Source organism: Theobroma cacao, chromosome 7, assembly GCF_000208745.1.
Source record: "Theobroma cacao cultivar B97-61/B2 chromosome 7, Criollo_cocoa_genome_V2, whole genome shotgun sequence".
Lineage (NCBI taxonomy): Eukaryota > Viridiplantae > Streptophyta > Magnoliopsida > Malvales > Malvaceae > Theobroma > Theobroma cacao.
This window is the reverse complement of record NC_030856.1, coordinates 2,644,547-2,659,657: the sequence shown is the minus strand read 5'-3', so window position 1 is coordinate 2,659,657 and position 15,111 is coordinate 2,644,547. Positions and strand designations below refer to the sequence as shown.

At 30.8% G+C, this 15,111-nt stretch overlaps 1 protein-coding gene across 1 annotated transcript; it reads right to left on the bottom strand.

Moving 5' to 3' along the window:
* LOC18593613 (probable S-adenosylmethionine-dependent methyltransferase At5g38100) lies at window positions 2,010-5,425 on the bottom strand. Its single transcript, XM_007020926.2, has 3 exons — window positions 5,357-5,425; window positions 3,247-3,903; window positions 2,010-2,522 (listed from the first exon to the last, which is right to left on the bottom strand). The coding sequence occupies exons 1-3, from the start codon at window positions 5,423-5,425 to the stop codon at window positions 2,199-2,201; spliced, it is 1,050 nt and encodes a 349-aa protein (XP_007020988.2). The 3' UTR covers window positions 2,010-2,198.

Below are 15,111 nucleotides of genomic sequence, written 5' to 3'. Positions count from 1 at the left end.
AACTGGTTTTAAAGTGTAAATTATATGCTCGGCAAATTAAGCAAGATTCTAACATGGCAATATAAACTTTACTAACATAAAGCAGCATGCTATCATCATCTGATCCTATTAAGATTTATACCATGCAAGGAGCAAGATAGATCAACAATTCAAATATCAAGCATTTAAGTAGTTGAAGCCTAATTAGAAATTAGTGTACAATTACGCAGAATAGAGTATAAAGAAAAGTAAAGTAATTGAATATTACATAATTTTTCACCATTAAAATTTTAGTTTATCAAACAGAAACCAAGTTCTGTAAACAAACTGACAGCATTATGTGCTTCTAATCCATAATTTCAACTCACAAAATAATTTGATAAAACCAGATCTTGCTCAATGAGTTAAACATCCATATTAAAACTACAATATGTAAAATCTCTTTAGAAGATAATAGCAGAGTTCTACATTATCATATCAGACTAAAAAACCTCAATATGTCTGTTGACAGTAGAAGACAAGATCCAATCACATAAGCAAACCATAAAAATGTTACAAAAAAAGGTAATGACAGGTAATGACAGGATTAATTAATCCCCTATACATCTCAACACAGTCACAACTATCTGACATCTTCACCAAGGCACCCCAACGGAGACAATTCCACTTCTTGATGAGCAAGATGAATGTTCATAACATAGACAGTTCATCTTGAGGGGGAGTATCAAACATTGATTGAATCAGCAGTGTGAAATAAGCTTTCCCAAGAGATAGAAACACAGACAAGAAATGAAGAAGAAGACTGAAGTCCTTGACTGGGAAAAAGAAGGTAGAAATAGAGGACCAAAACTCCCCGTCTCAATAAAAGGCCAGGAGAGTTCAAAACGCAGTAGTTTGATTTAAGTTTTTTAAAAATTAGTTAGATTGTAATTATTAGTTAGTTAGAGACTAACTTTATGCTTTTCCACAATCAATTCAATACCTGTACACACATATATATATATATATTGCCTTGTAATACTCTGACTATCAATACAAATATGACCAGACAAATTCCTTTAACCCTTGAGCCGTTTTTCTTCATCTTTCATACCTGAAATTTCTGGCATTTACCACACTAATTCTACCAGACATGCTAGCAAAGTGCGACAACAGTGCCCTCTACAGTTAAAAGCTAGAAGGCTCGTAGGATATACCCAAATTGAGGGGCACTCTAGGTAGATTGACTTAGTTGATTTTGGCCTTGAGAGTATGTCTATGACCAAAGATTCTTTTGAAATTGTAATGATGCTTAAAACATAAAAGATGAGTGGCCGGAATGTCAAAATAACAATTTTTTTTAAAGGTAAGTAAGATAATTATATTGGAAATATATAGGATGGAGAGTTAAAGTTGTACAAACTGAAACAAGAGAAAACACGAAAAAAAATGCGATAATCTATCAGTTATAAAATATCGTAGAAATTTCTAATTCAAGAAATTTCTACTTATGTAAATCCAATTGCAAGAAAATTAATCTCTCTAAGAATGTGCTTGAAAGATAGACTTGAGATGTAGCAATTATAGCTCTCCATGTGGCTTCAGATATGTTTCATTTGTCTAGGAACAGTGGTATTATTGCTTAAATCTTACAGATATAACTTAAACTTAAATTGGAAACAAATTAATAATTCTGATAAATTCAGAAAATTCCTACTTTTGCAAATTCATTTGCAATAAAATTAACCTCTCTGAAAATGTGCTTGAAAGATAAACCTAAGATGTAACACTTATAGCTCTCTATGTGGTTCGAGATATCTTAAAAATTAAGAACATGAAATGAAACCTGAGAATAAAGCAGTTAGAGCAATAAGTTATACGGGAGAGAATTATCTCTCATTATATAAGCTAAAGATCATATGTTAAAAAAAAATTCTTTACCCATATTTATATGACTATTAATCTAATTATTTGTTAAAAAAGTAAATAGCAAATGAATAACAAGTAAATTGCAGAAAAGTATAAGAAAAAGAAGCCTATATTATAAATCACAGAAGTACAGTACATCTCTAATATTGTGTGCTTGTCTTAGCAAAGTTGCAACAAAAGAAAAACCAGAAACGAGAAAAAAAAAAAAACAAGGCAAAGGATGTATGAATATGGCCCAAAGGAGCAGCTTGAATTAAATCAATCGTGCATAGAAGTGAAATAGATGAAGCAAGCAGAGAGCAGATTTCTCATCAGTGGTTGCGTTTGAGGATGATGCATAATCCAATTCCACTTGTGTCACCAGTGTCAAGGGGAGGGCATCCTGCAATTTTCTTGGCGTATCGCTCAAATAATTCTTCTACTATATTACTCCCAAAGTGTCCTGCGATGATGTTCTCTAACCCAGATCTACACTCACCTGCTCCACACAACCGTTTGCTCCCCGCATCTGTGTTGCTTTCCAATCTCGCTATGCTAAAACTCCCATTTTTCTGTATGAGTTGTCTTAGCTCTTCAGGGGATGGGCTGTACATAGGCAAGTTGAATGAATCGATTTTAGCTTTATTAATTATTCCCTGCATAGGACAACCATTGCTTGAGTTACTACAATAAATTTATACTTTAATTACATTCCTCTGAACTAACATATCTTTTTTACATAACAAAAATTTAAAAAGTGTAATTATATAAATTTTTTACTTTATTTTTCTTATTTTCAACAATAATAATAAAAATGTACCGTCTACTAGTTTATACGATGTCTATAACTATATTTATTATTAATAATACTGTTAGAAACTTGTATAGTATAGTCATAAATTTATAAAAAAAATATTAATAAAAGTATGCAAAAAATGTTGTTAAAAGCATTTTTAATAGCGCACGACAAAAATTCATAGCTCTAACTCAACGATGCTGTAAAAAAGTGTAAATATTCGCCTATTCTAGAAAGTACTAGAAGTTGGGTTGGTGTTTTTGCTATTTACTTTTTGGTAATCTAGAAGAAAAATAAAAAAAAAATCATTGGAAAACAAAAACAAATAATATTTTTGAAAGATTATATATAAAATATTTAATTTTTATAAATAACAAAATGGATGATTTTACTTCTCTTTAGACCAATTATGTTATAATGGACGTACATATTTTAATTATTGGTTCTTTTAATATATATTAAAATACTTCTTTTTATCTTTTAATATATATATATATATTGCTTTATAGCATTTCGCGTGTAGTTGCAGAATGAAAATTTGATCTATCTTCATGATGTTTCAATATTGTGCTTGTACTAATTACCTCATTTGCCATATCCACGAGGCAAGATTCCAGGGGCTGGAAGAAGGGGCCGATTGATGATTCTGCTGGAAGTGTCCCATCTGGGCGTCCTGGAATCAGAAGGGCCATTAATCCTCCAGGGACTATCTCTTTTGCTCGAGCAGCTAAGAAACGCTCCATGTCCATTACATACTGAGCTGTATAAGCCTTGCCAACTTCGTTTGGTGCATTTGAATAAAATATCCTCCCACGATTATATGCAGGTGAATTAATGTCACTTAACTCCTGCGGTACCCTTGAAAGCCATTGAAGAGCATAGGCAGAGTAGACAAAATGGAGACTTGCTTTTGGAAACAATCTGCTATGAAAGGAACCTGGAACTCCCGATACAAAGTACTGACGGCCTGGAGGAAGACTGTTAAAAAGCATGTTGAAATCATTGGAAACATGATCATTGAAGTGTACTTGGAAGTCAGGCAGGCTAGTATGCCCTTTGGTTTTGTACTTGTGGGTTACGGCTTCTATAATTGTATTCACGGAAAAGAATGTGTTAGGTCCCGTTGAACAGCCTAAATCGGCAATTCGAAATGTGCTTGCAATGGAAGGTGTATCTTCTACTTCAAGCTTTTCAATAATTGCTTCAACTAATACTGATTTCGCCTTATCTGCTGCTCCTTTCTAAATTTAAGAAGAATATGAAAAGAAAAAAAAATTGAAAGGAGTTAGCTAGGTTCCCAAAATAATCCATTTTGACAATATCATATTACATGTTTAGCCTCTCGAAAGACATTTTAATAAAAAAAATTTCAACTTAAAAATTTTGAAATCAGATATTACAAATTAAGAGGAGATTTACTAGATATGAGAAGAGATTATCTTATAATAATGTATATCAAAGGAGTTGCACAATAAAGAAAAAGTCACATCATACATGTTTTCTAATTCCCACAAATTAAAATCAACAATTCGGTACTATAATTTTGTATTATATTAATTACAATGCTAATTACAGGCCAAATATTTCTAACCAATGTTTAAAAACTCAGATCGAGAATTACACCAATGGTGCCATTGATTCTTATTTCAATTGATTTAGCCAGTTCAATCCAACCCCCTTTTTTTAAAAAAAAAAAAAAATAAATGAAANTACAACTTTTTTTTTTTAAAAAAAAAAAATAGAATTTTAACATTAAATGTATGTTAAATATGAAAAAAAAAATGACATGTTACTAAATGATTAGAGTTTTTAATTAACAATCAAGGTAAGACAAGAACTTTTGAAGATAGAAACTGAAGTTTTAGCAGTTTGAGCCCTCTAATCAGACCAGGTAAACTACTGGTTCAACCAGTCTGATTGGTCAATCTGGTCTAATTCTTTCAACACTGTTGCTAACCAATGAGGATTGACACTCCCAAAATTTTGAGGTAATCAACAGACTAAAAACAATGTAATCGACTCCAAACCTGAGGAGCTAAAGAAAATAAGATTGTCTCTTGTACAATTTCAGACAATTATAATTCTCTTTGTTTGTCATTTACTAATTTGAATTAAAGAGAACATTCATTGAACACAGATATACATATTTAAAAGAATACAAGTTTCAAAACTGATGATAATACTCTTTTTGTCCAATTTTTATTATTTCTATTTCACTTTCACGGAATTTAAAAAAGAAAATTTATATTTTATACTAAAATTTTTAAATTTTTTATTAAATAAAAAAATATTTTGGTATAGTTTATATTAAAATTTATTATCTTTATTTCACTTTTATGCTTATATTTTTAAAATAAATAAATTGAATTAAAACTTATTTGCATAGAAATTAGTGTTTTATAATATTTAATTTTGTTCTAGATAGCCAAAGTAAAGAACAATCATGCCAAAAACCAAAAGAAATTAAGATTTCATTTCCACCATTTCCAAAATTAAAACTAATAAAAATAGCTTATTGAATTTTTCGTAGTGTATACTTATGTAATGGGTAATTAGAAATGTGCTCAAAAAATTTATATATATAAAAATAAATAAAGTAGTTAAGGATCAAATGAAAAGTTTGTAAAACTTATAAGAGGTGGCCAAGTAAGGATTTACAACAAATAAGGATATACAGGGTAACTAAAGAAGTACCTGACGTTTGGAATTCTTTGCATAACTGTTGGGGCCATCTCCACCGGTCATGGGAAATGATTCTTCCATTTCTAAGCTTTGTTTTTTCCTCTGTCTTTCAAGTGGGAATATAGGGGTGGCTTGAGGTTATGCCCAAGACACCTGAAGTCACGGTTCGCACTATCCCTTTTTTACCAAAAAATAAAAGGTGCAATTGCAACCATAAAAAAAAATGAAAATTCAATTGTGTAAATTATTAAGACCCAAAGATAGAGACAAGTAGATCAAAAGGAGAATCTAATTGGATCAAAATAAATTAAAAGATGTGATCTAAATTAATAAATAAAAAAATTAACTGGGTTAAATGTTCTGTTACCCTCACTTATCCATCAATAAGCTAAATTGAATCTAAATATATCCATAACTTATTGAACTAAAACTTTAATCAAACTGATTGAACACCATTAATCATAATTGGGTATGTTTAAATTGACAAATGTTTTAATGATCACTTGGCACTTTCACAAAATAAAAATCTACCTAGTTTTAATTTTAATGAGTAAAAAGTTTTACAGAGAGACAAAAACAATTACCAAATGTTTGCAAAGTACCTTACCTTTATGAAAATGTGGATCACAAGGGAACCAATTGTTTACGGACCAACTTGGAAATTAAAAATGCTTCAGTTGTAGAAATTCTTGTCACTGGTCATGTGTATATCAATTAAAAATATATTTTCATATTAAAGTAAAAGCATAGTATCATTATTCCATAAAATATTTTCCAAAATATCCATAAACGTCGGTAAAAAATGGAAAAAATATGAAAATTTATAATAAAGTAAAAAATTTAGAATGAAATTTCAGCATAGGTTTATTGATATATTTTCCATATTTTAAAGTCATAATATTAAAACTATTTCATGCTAAAATGCTGCACAAAGTATATTACTAAATATCATAGGATTATGAAGTAAAGAAGAAAAGTACAAATTACTTAATTTTACTTGCAAACTACAAAAATAAGAAGTCAAATTCATGAATGATAAGAGAAATTGAGCCCATAAAAAAATTAAATATGGAGAATATAATATGTTTAACAGAAGCTTACCTCAATTGTAATGGAATTACTTCACCAACTCCGGAGATTGGGAAACCAAAATTAAGAAAAGGAAAAGTAGCTAACAAGGATCAAGCAAAAGTAATTCAAGAGATCAACTGTTTTGTTTTGTTTTTTTTTTTTTTTTGCAGAGTTAAACAACACACTACAGAGATACTTTTGTTCTTTGAGTTGAAAGAAAAGTGGGAAAGTGAAGGAAAATAAAGTGGAAGAATAGGTTTTGTCGAGTTAAAAGAAGAGAATGCAGAAATCATACAAATTCTTGGGACAGTGTAGCTCGTAGATGTGGAGATGATAGAAGAAGATGCTCAAATGAAAACTCTATGACGAGAAAGTAATAAGAGAAGGTTTTCTAGATGTGGGACAGTGAAGCTTTTCTATGTTTTATCCTCATTTCGTCAATTACTTACTCTTTTTCCTTCCAGGCGTGAAGCATGGTTCGCTTTTTGTCTATGGAAATGCATTATCTTTTTACGAATAAATAGATTAATAATCAATTGATTTCATTCAACACTTTCTTTAACAAGTAGTAGCCTAATCTCACCCATATGCATGATAAGTGAAATAAAACAAGGCCATTTACTTGGTGAATTGATTGTTAGTCAACTCGATGTAGTGATTTCCTTCGTAGTTGATTTCTTCATTAATTTTAAATAAGCTTTATTCACATTGAGTGACCGCTTTAAGTTGTTTCCATCCAATTATTACTTAACTTCAAAAACTTCTCCAAATTAACTTAAATTTGAGCAAGACCCTTTTAGGACTCAAATAAGTCAAATATATTCTTCCTACGTTCTTGGGTTTTAGTTGAAAAATGGAAGACCCTTGACCTGAAATGCCTCTTGTTTTCCACTACTTTTGATTCTAAATTCTATCAAATCTAGGCAGCACTTTCCTGTTGTTTAATCAGACAGTTTGTTTTCCTTTTGTAATGCAATATTCCATCTCATCAAACCAGCGACCAACACTAAATTGCTTCTTTCAATAATCCGAAACCCCAAGTAAAGCTTTTGCTACTGGACATGGAATCATTTTATTTTCTTTTTCGAGAAAAGTTGCAGCAAGGACTTGGTATTCTCAAGGAGAAATTTCAATTAAAAAAACACCAGCATTGGAAAAACTAAGCTAAAAAATGTTGGAGAAAGTGCCGTCATTTGTTTTTTCCTTGTGATGACAAAAAAATGTCTCCTTTTTAAAGTTAACAAAGAAACATCAATGTGGAAGTAGGACTTTTCTTGGTTCTTGCCTTCAAAGAATTAAGTTTAATGTGGAAACCAACTTTAGTAAAGTAAAAGGGAAATTCTCCGAGCTTTTCCAAAGTTTTCTGATTCATGTTTGAATTGAATACAATATTGCTGTCTCCATTAGTGAAGAGTTTAATGTCATTGAAGAATCATTATCAACTAATTCTCTCTCAAAGAAAAAAAAAAGATGAAAATATTTTACTAAAGGAAATTTTAACTAATGTAAAATTGGCTTCATGTTTGATATCTTAAACATAATAAGTACAAATTTTCCCTAAAAAAAATTACCATTATTCGAAAGGTAATTAAATTCACACCTTTAATTTTTTCTTTGTACTCTATGCAAATGGGACATGGAATCATTGATGCACTTTTGAATTATTGATCCCTTTCTTTTTGTCATTTTTTCAATTATTTTCAGCATTTATTTATCATCTACTTGATTGGTTTATAAGAAAACATTTGACTCTCTTTGTTAGTAAAAATTACTATTATTATTTTGTAAATGTTCTTAAGAATAAACACTGGATCCTCATTTAATTATGATTCTTTTGCAATTAAGCATTACTTGTAATAGAGAGTAACATAATTTTTTTTTTTGAAAAGAAAATTTATTAACCTCACAATCATAATGTCAGTTGGAGTCTCTTGCTTAGATCGCAATAGACTCCCATAACATAAGCAAATTCGGTTGGGGTAGAGCAACATAACATTAATTGGCTAAACTATTGGAAGCATGAGATCCCTTCAGAAACTCTATGACGACAATGTAGTAAGAGTAGGTACAGGAAATTTGGAACACTAATATTCAAATTAGGATCAATGGAAAAATAGTGGTAACTTGGCTCACAGTTCCCATTTAAGAGTCTCTTTTCTTTGATAATCCAGCTAAAATGCGAAAGCCAATGCTATACGTTGAGAAAGTTTGTTTTATTTACGGTTTTCTTCCTTGGATGTGGGTGGTGCTTGAGACAAAAGTTAAATGCTCCCTCTAAAAGCACTGTGGCCAGCATGTGCTATCAACATTGCATATAATTTTTATAGATATGAGGATATTTGTTTACTAGGGACAATTGCATGTGAATGTGATAGTTATTTTATCCAAATTTTAACTGAACATTGCTAAAATTTTATTGGTTAAAAATTATTAGATGGTTAAGTTTATTTAAAGGGTCGATATAAAAAAGAATGTGCTATTCAAATTCGCTTCAGCTTGATCAACGAAAGAGAATAAAAAAGAAAGTTTCAGTTCAGATTATAGTATTTTGTTTATCGAATGAGAGATTCTAAGAAGATCGATGTCATTCATGCATGCTTGGGAAGCTTGTTTGGTAATGCTTGCAAATCAAATGTGCATGGAAAGAAAATGATGCTATTGTTAAGTTTATAGATCTTATAGTTGGAGTAGCAATCAAACTCTCAATATTTCAATAAATAGTTGGGAACCTTCATAAAATAAAAATTTGTGTGGTTTGTACATTAAAGTTTAATTTTCCATATCTTTATTCCAGCATAACACATTTGCACAACTTATTCACTGAGGATTTAAAATACAAAATTAAAAATTAAGGTACAGAGGAATTTCACTCTTGTTCTTTTAATTATTGTACAATAAAAGTGCAATAGAAAGCAACATAACATTAGTTGGCTAAACTATTGACAGCAAGAGATCCCTTCAGAAACTCTATGAAGACAAAGTAGTAAGAGTAGGTGTAGGAAATTTGGAACACTAATATTCATATTACGAACAATGGAACAATATTAGCAACTTGACTCACACTATCCATGTAAGATTCTCTTTTCTTTGATATGCGAAAGCTAATGCTATACATTGAGAAAGCTAATTTGTTTTGTTTATTGTTTTTCAGTTGGCTTTTCAATAGTTGGTCTGTCCCCCTTGTTTTTTCCTTCCTTGGTTGTGGGTGGTGCTCGAGACTCCAATGTTTATTGCTCCCTCGAGCTAAAAGCTCTTTGACCAGCATGTGCTATCAACATTATTATATAATGTTTACAGATTTGAGGATTTTTGTTTACTGCTAGGGACAATTGCATGTGAATGTGTTAGATATTTTATTCAAATTTTAATTTGCAATCAGTAAAATTTCATTAGTCAAAAATTATTTGATGATTAAGTTTATTTAATGGGCAAATATACTTAATGATTAAGAGTTTTTAATGGGTTGGAATTCATAGTGACAAAGTAATATGGTTTTATAGATATGGAATGGGTCTTAACTTTTAAAATTAAGATAGAGATGCAATCTTTATATGATCTTATGTAAGAGATAATTTTTTTGAAATCCGAAATTTTTGTAAAAGTTTCACAGAATTGTAGAGATGTGAAAAAGAGTATGAGAAACACTGGAAATCTCTATATGGTTTTGTAAAACGTTGAACCAATGAGATCAGTAATCTTTTTTCTTTTTCAAGAAAAAGAAGCACTTATCGTAAACCTTGAACTAATGGGGCTAATTCTTTTTGTATATATTTGACTCGTCCAAAACATTGTTATCATAAGAAATTCACAAGTAAAGTTATATGTTGGCCCTTTCTTTAATTCGACAACTTCCGTATGAAACAAAAGCTCAGCAGATGAAGAACATCATTATCCCCTTAATAAACCTTCCTTTCTTCAAGTAGTTACTCTTTTTTCCTTATGAAAAATCAGCAGCTCGCTTGAAAGAAAGTATGCAAGGGACAAAGCAGCTAGCAGTACAATTCCTGGCCTAAGTCATGGTTCACTTTTTGTCTATGGAAATGCAATCTCCTTTTATATTAAATTTGATTTCATTTGACACTTTGTCTACGAAGTAGTAGCCTAATCTCAGCCATATACATGAGTAAAATATAACGAAGGCATTTACTTGGTTAATTAATTGATTGTTAGCCAACTTGATGGAAATCAAATAATTAAAAACCAAAAGAAAATATCATTAAAAACAGGGGCCAAAGCCTTTTACCATTATTATAGTTGATGCTCCTTCCAACTTTTATCACATAGTCTTTGAGGTGATGGCCTTGGAGTAGTAATGAGAATGAACCACCCAAGAACAATTAAAGTAGATGAAAGATGAAGGAAAGAAATGAGAATACTTGTATGTTGCTAACATGTAGCAGCAGCAGTAGCTAGCAAATTTCAGAAATGAGAATACTTTCATTTTATATCCGTAACCAGTAACCAACACTAAATTGATTCTTTCAATAATCCCAACCCCAACTAACTGCAAATCAACTTAACACACAGAAAAACCATGTTTTCTTAGACTAGTTCAATTTCACTCAAACAAACCAGCTGTTAAATTTCACATTATCCTCATTTGTTCAGTAATTATGTAACAACATTATCCTCTGTTTCGTCCACCTTATCCACAAGTGCCATAAAGTAAATCTATTATCAGTTTTTTTTATATTTTCTTGTTATGAGGCTAGGGAAAAACAGGCAACCATTATTGAGTCAAATGGTAGACTGTTATTATTTAAAAAAAATAATTATACCTCAATATTTCAATAAATCAAACTCTCAATATTTCGATAAATCACTTGGAACCTTTACAAAATAAAAATCTGCCTGGTTTGTACATGGAAATTAAGGTTTAATATCCCATGTATTGATTGCTGCATAACATACTTGCACAACTTACTCACTAAATATTTTAAAATACAAACATAAGGATAAAAAACAGAGGAATTTCACTCTTGTTCTTCTACTTATTGTAAACACAGAGAGCAGCAACATAACATTGATTGGGTAAATTATTCAAAGCATGGGATCCCTTCGCTTGACAACTCATTAAGCAAACACCTTCACCAGGGAAGAGCACATATATCAAACCTCCTGTTTTTTCTTTAAGTAAATATTGGACTTAGTGTGAACTACATTCTGAGCAGTGGTAGACCCTTAGTGACAACTTGCTCAACCAATTGCAGTGTCTTTTGAAAAAATTGAAGCAGTGAAATGTAAAACAAAAGCATTGATGTCTCATGTTATGAGGACAAAAGAAGAAAAAGGCATATTACAATTTATAAGCAATTTTAGGTCAAAAATTCATAAAAGGTGATGGAATCATTCACTAAAAGTGATATTCTAGACCAACTTTTTGATTGCAGTGTACTACTCAATCATTTAATTAATTTAAGTAAAGATTTTGAAGATTATGCCTATAATATCATTAAAGACTCGAATTGCCTTTACACATACCAAATAAAAGCTTGTACTTAATTCACTAATCAATAATAAATACCAAATAAAAAAATAGATAGGATTAAAGTTTTCAGGGTGTACACCTCTGTTTTGGCGTGCACATATCTCTTTGAATCAATGAAGAAACCTGTAGTCATCTTGGGACATTCTTTTGCTGTTAAAGACCACAAAGCCGATTATACAAAGCGATATCCCCTTGGGCATAAGTCAATGAGGCCTGACAGTTCTTCAAGTGATAACCATTTTAATTGATCAAACTTTATCTCCTTTTCAGCTATCGCTTTTGCTTCATCTTCTAGTTCAAATACTTGCTCCAATTTAGAGTTCCCTTCATCTGTTAAATATTCATGTTTTGGAAGACAATAAGCAGATCCAAGAAGAAAGAGACTTTCAACTCTTTGCAATATTAAACTAAAATTCTGGTCAAATTAGGAAACCTTATAGGTTGGAGATCACCATTTGATGATGAACAAAGTTGATCCTCAGTAATGATTTGGTCCAATGCATCACATTTTTTTTATAATTAGCGAGACCAACTATGATAAACTTCGAGCAGTCATAAGTGAAAATGTATGAATTAACCTCATGCAATCTATCACTTTCGGAATTGTAAAGTTTTCAAGAGTTACAACTTGGGTGACATCCTTCCATATAATCCGCACTTTAGATAAATCCTCCAGGTGGAATTTCTTTATACTTGAGAAAGAATACTCACTGTGAACCTGAAAAACTTCTTTATGACTCCCAACTTGAGAAAGAAGTAAAGTACAAATTAATTAATTTTATTTGCCATCTTAACAAATAAGAAGTCAAATTCATAAATGTTAATACAAATTGAGCATATAAAAAAATTATATATGGAGAATATAATATGTTTTATTGAAGCTTATCTCAATTTAAGGAAAGGAAAAGTAGCTAACAAGGATCAAACAAAAGTAATTTAAGAGATCAAACAAAAGTAAGGAAAAGTAGTTAATTAACAAAGCAGAGAAAATATATTTATATTGTTGAACTCAAATAAAAACTAGTGGAAAATGGAATTCTAGTAGTATTCCCCAAATTTTGATTTTTAATTTTAGGAACAGAGTTTTTATTAATTTTATGACTGATTAGATTCTTGTTTTCATATTAACTCTTTTCCAATAACTTTCATCCTGCTATACTTTATTGACCACCAAAGAGATCTTATCTAAAGGAGCCTGCTAGGAAACAAATAGACCAATGTGAATTTAATTTCTTTGAACATTATATTCTCAGCCATATGCTTTCAGCAAAAAATGGAAGACATGAAACTCTGCAGCTTCTTCTGTGGGTTCAAACACAGACCAGGGAACTCAAGGCAAGTGTAGGTTTTAAGTCTGAAAGATTCTAGCTTTACAATCTACACTTGGAGGCATTGTTTGATTTTTCTTTCTAATAATCTTCATGCATGGCACTTTCTGCACTGTTTGAAAACTTAGAATCCAAGGGAAAAAAAAAACAAAAACTGAGAATTCAATACAAAATAAGTCTTAATGCAAAAGGAACATGTACAATTATATTTTGCTTCATCTTGATGGTTCAATTTATTGAGGGAGATATTTTTGAAGTGATACCGGAGTTGTTAGAGAAGCTTCTTGAGAAAAAGTAGGCCTTTATACTTCATGTCTCCTTCTAGTCCAAAATACAGTTGAAAGCTTGCTTACATGAATTGAATAGCAATAAAAGTAATAATACAAAAATTCAATGAGTGAAATCTAGCTAGTGGAAGACAATGAGTGAAAGTGCCCAAGGTTTGGATTGAGTCAAGGTTGAAATACTAACAATTAGAGTTTCATCTTCCAAATGAAATATTTTATTATCGAGTGTCTTAAGAACACTTGTTAAGATATTATTTTAATATAAGATTTTCGATATATTGATTGAACATATTACTTAATAAGATAAGTTTGATAAAATTGCTGCAAAAAAAAAAGTTTGATAAATTATTTTAGACTACTTTGTTAGCTGGAATATGAAAATGGGTTATACTATACCTTTGACAAACAACCTACTGAAAAATATAAATACCAAAGCAAATTAAATTTGATGACAAAAAGCAAGCAAACAATTAATCCAGCATAATAAAACTCACAAGAATTTACGTGGTTCAGCTTAATTGCCTACATCCATGGACATAAGAGTAGAAGGATTTTATTACCATGTGGGAAGATGAGGTTGCAGTAGTTGCAGCACCCAAATGTAGCCAAAGGAAATCTCGGAACAGTATCCCAAAGGTATTCCCCATGTACACTATGAAAGAACCTTTGTTTTTAGGTCCCCTTAGCAGTTTGCGTTATTGTAGTGAAAGTCTAAAGACTAGGATTGAAGCCAATGCACACAGACCTCCAAGAATGGCCAACATGGAAGCATTATTGATTTTGAAAGAAGCAAAGGGGTTTCCCAACAAACTTGTAGTTGCAAATCCTCAGGGATACTTGGGAAAAAACAATATTGGTTAATACTTCATTCCGTCTGCTTGATGAAAGGAAGAGGTTATAATATTAGTCATTTCCTTGAAGAGAAGATAGACAAAAAAGAAGATATATATATAAATCTGTAAAAAGAAGAACGATTCTCACTCTCACATCTCAGTTCATTTCACCAGTGTTTCAGTTACTTCGAATCTCTGTGATAGAAGTAATTTGTCTCATGATCCTTGTCCATTTAATTCTGGTTTTGCTTCTGAAAGGGTATGGCAAGAACATCCAAAGTTATAAAAACGGTAATTTTCAATGAAAAACACAAACATATAAAAACGGGGGAAGTGAAACTACTTACAATAATTTGTTCATGAACTCCATTTTTTGCATATGTTAAATAGAAGAAGTTTAACTATTAAGAATATCTGAGTTGCATCAATCTCCTCCAGACACAGATTAACAGTACTGAAAAAGGTGAGAGGAAACATCTAAAAGATTGTTAGGAATTGATATCGAAAGGTGAGAAACAGAATAATTTGATTACTTAGCTACATTTATACTACTGTATTTTTTTTCTAAAAATATTGTCTGTATAAGAGTATAGAATTTAATGCTTTGACTACTATAAGTATGCTATCTGTATAAGGGTTCCATATAGAGCTAGTAAGATCCAAAATGCTTAAGACTTAAGATTATAAATGAAGAATGTGAGATTGAAACAAGGAAAGAGTTCCCAATTGCTGTTAAATACTGGCAGAGCCTTGACATCAA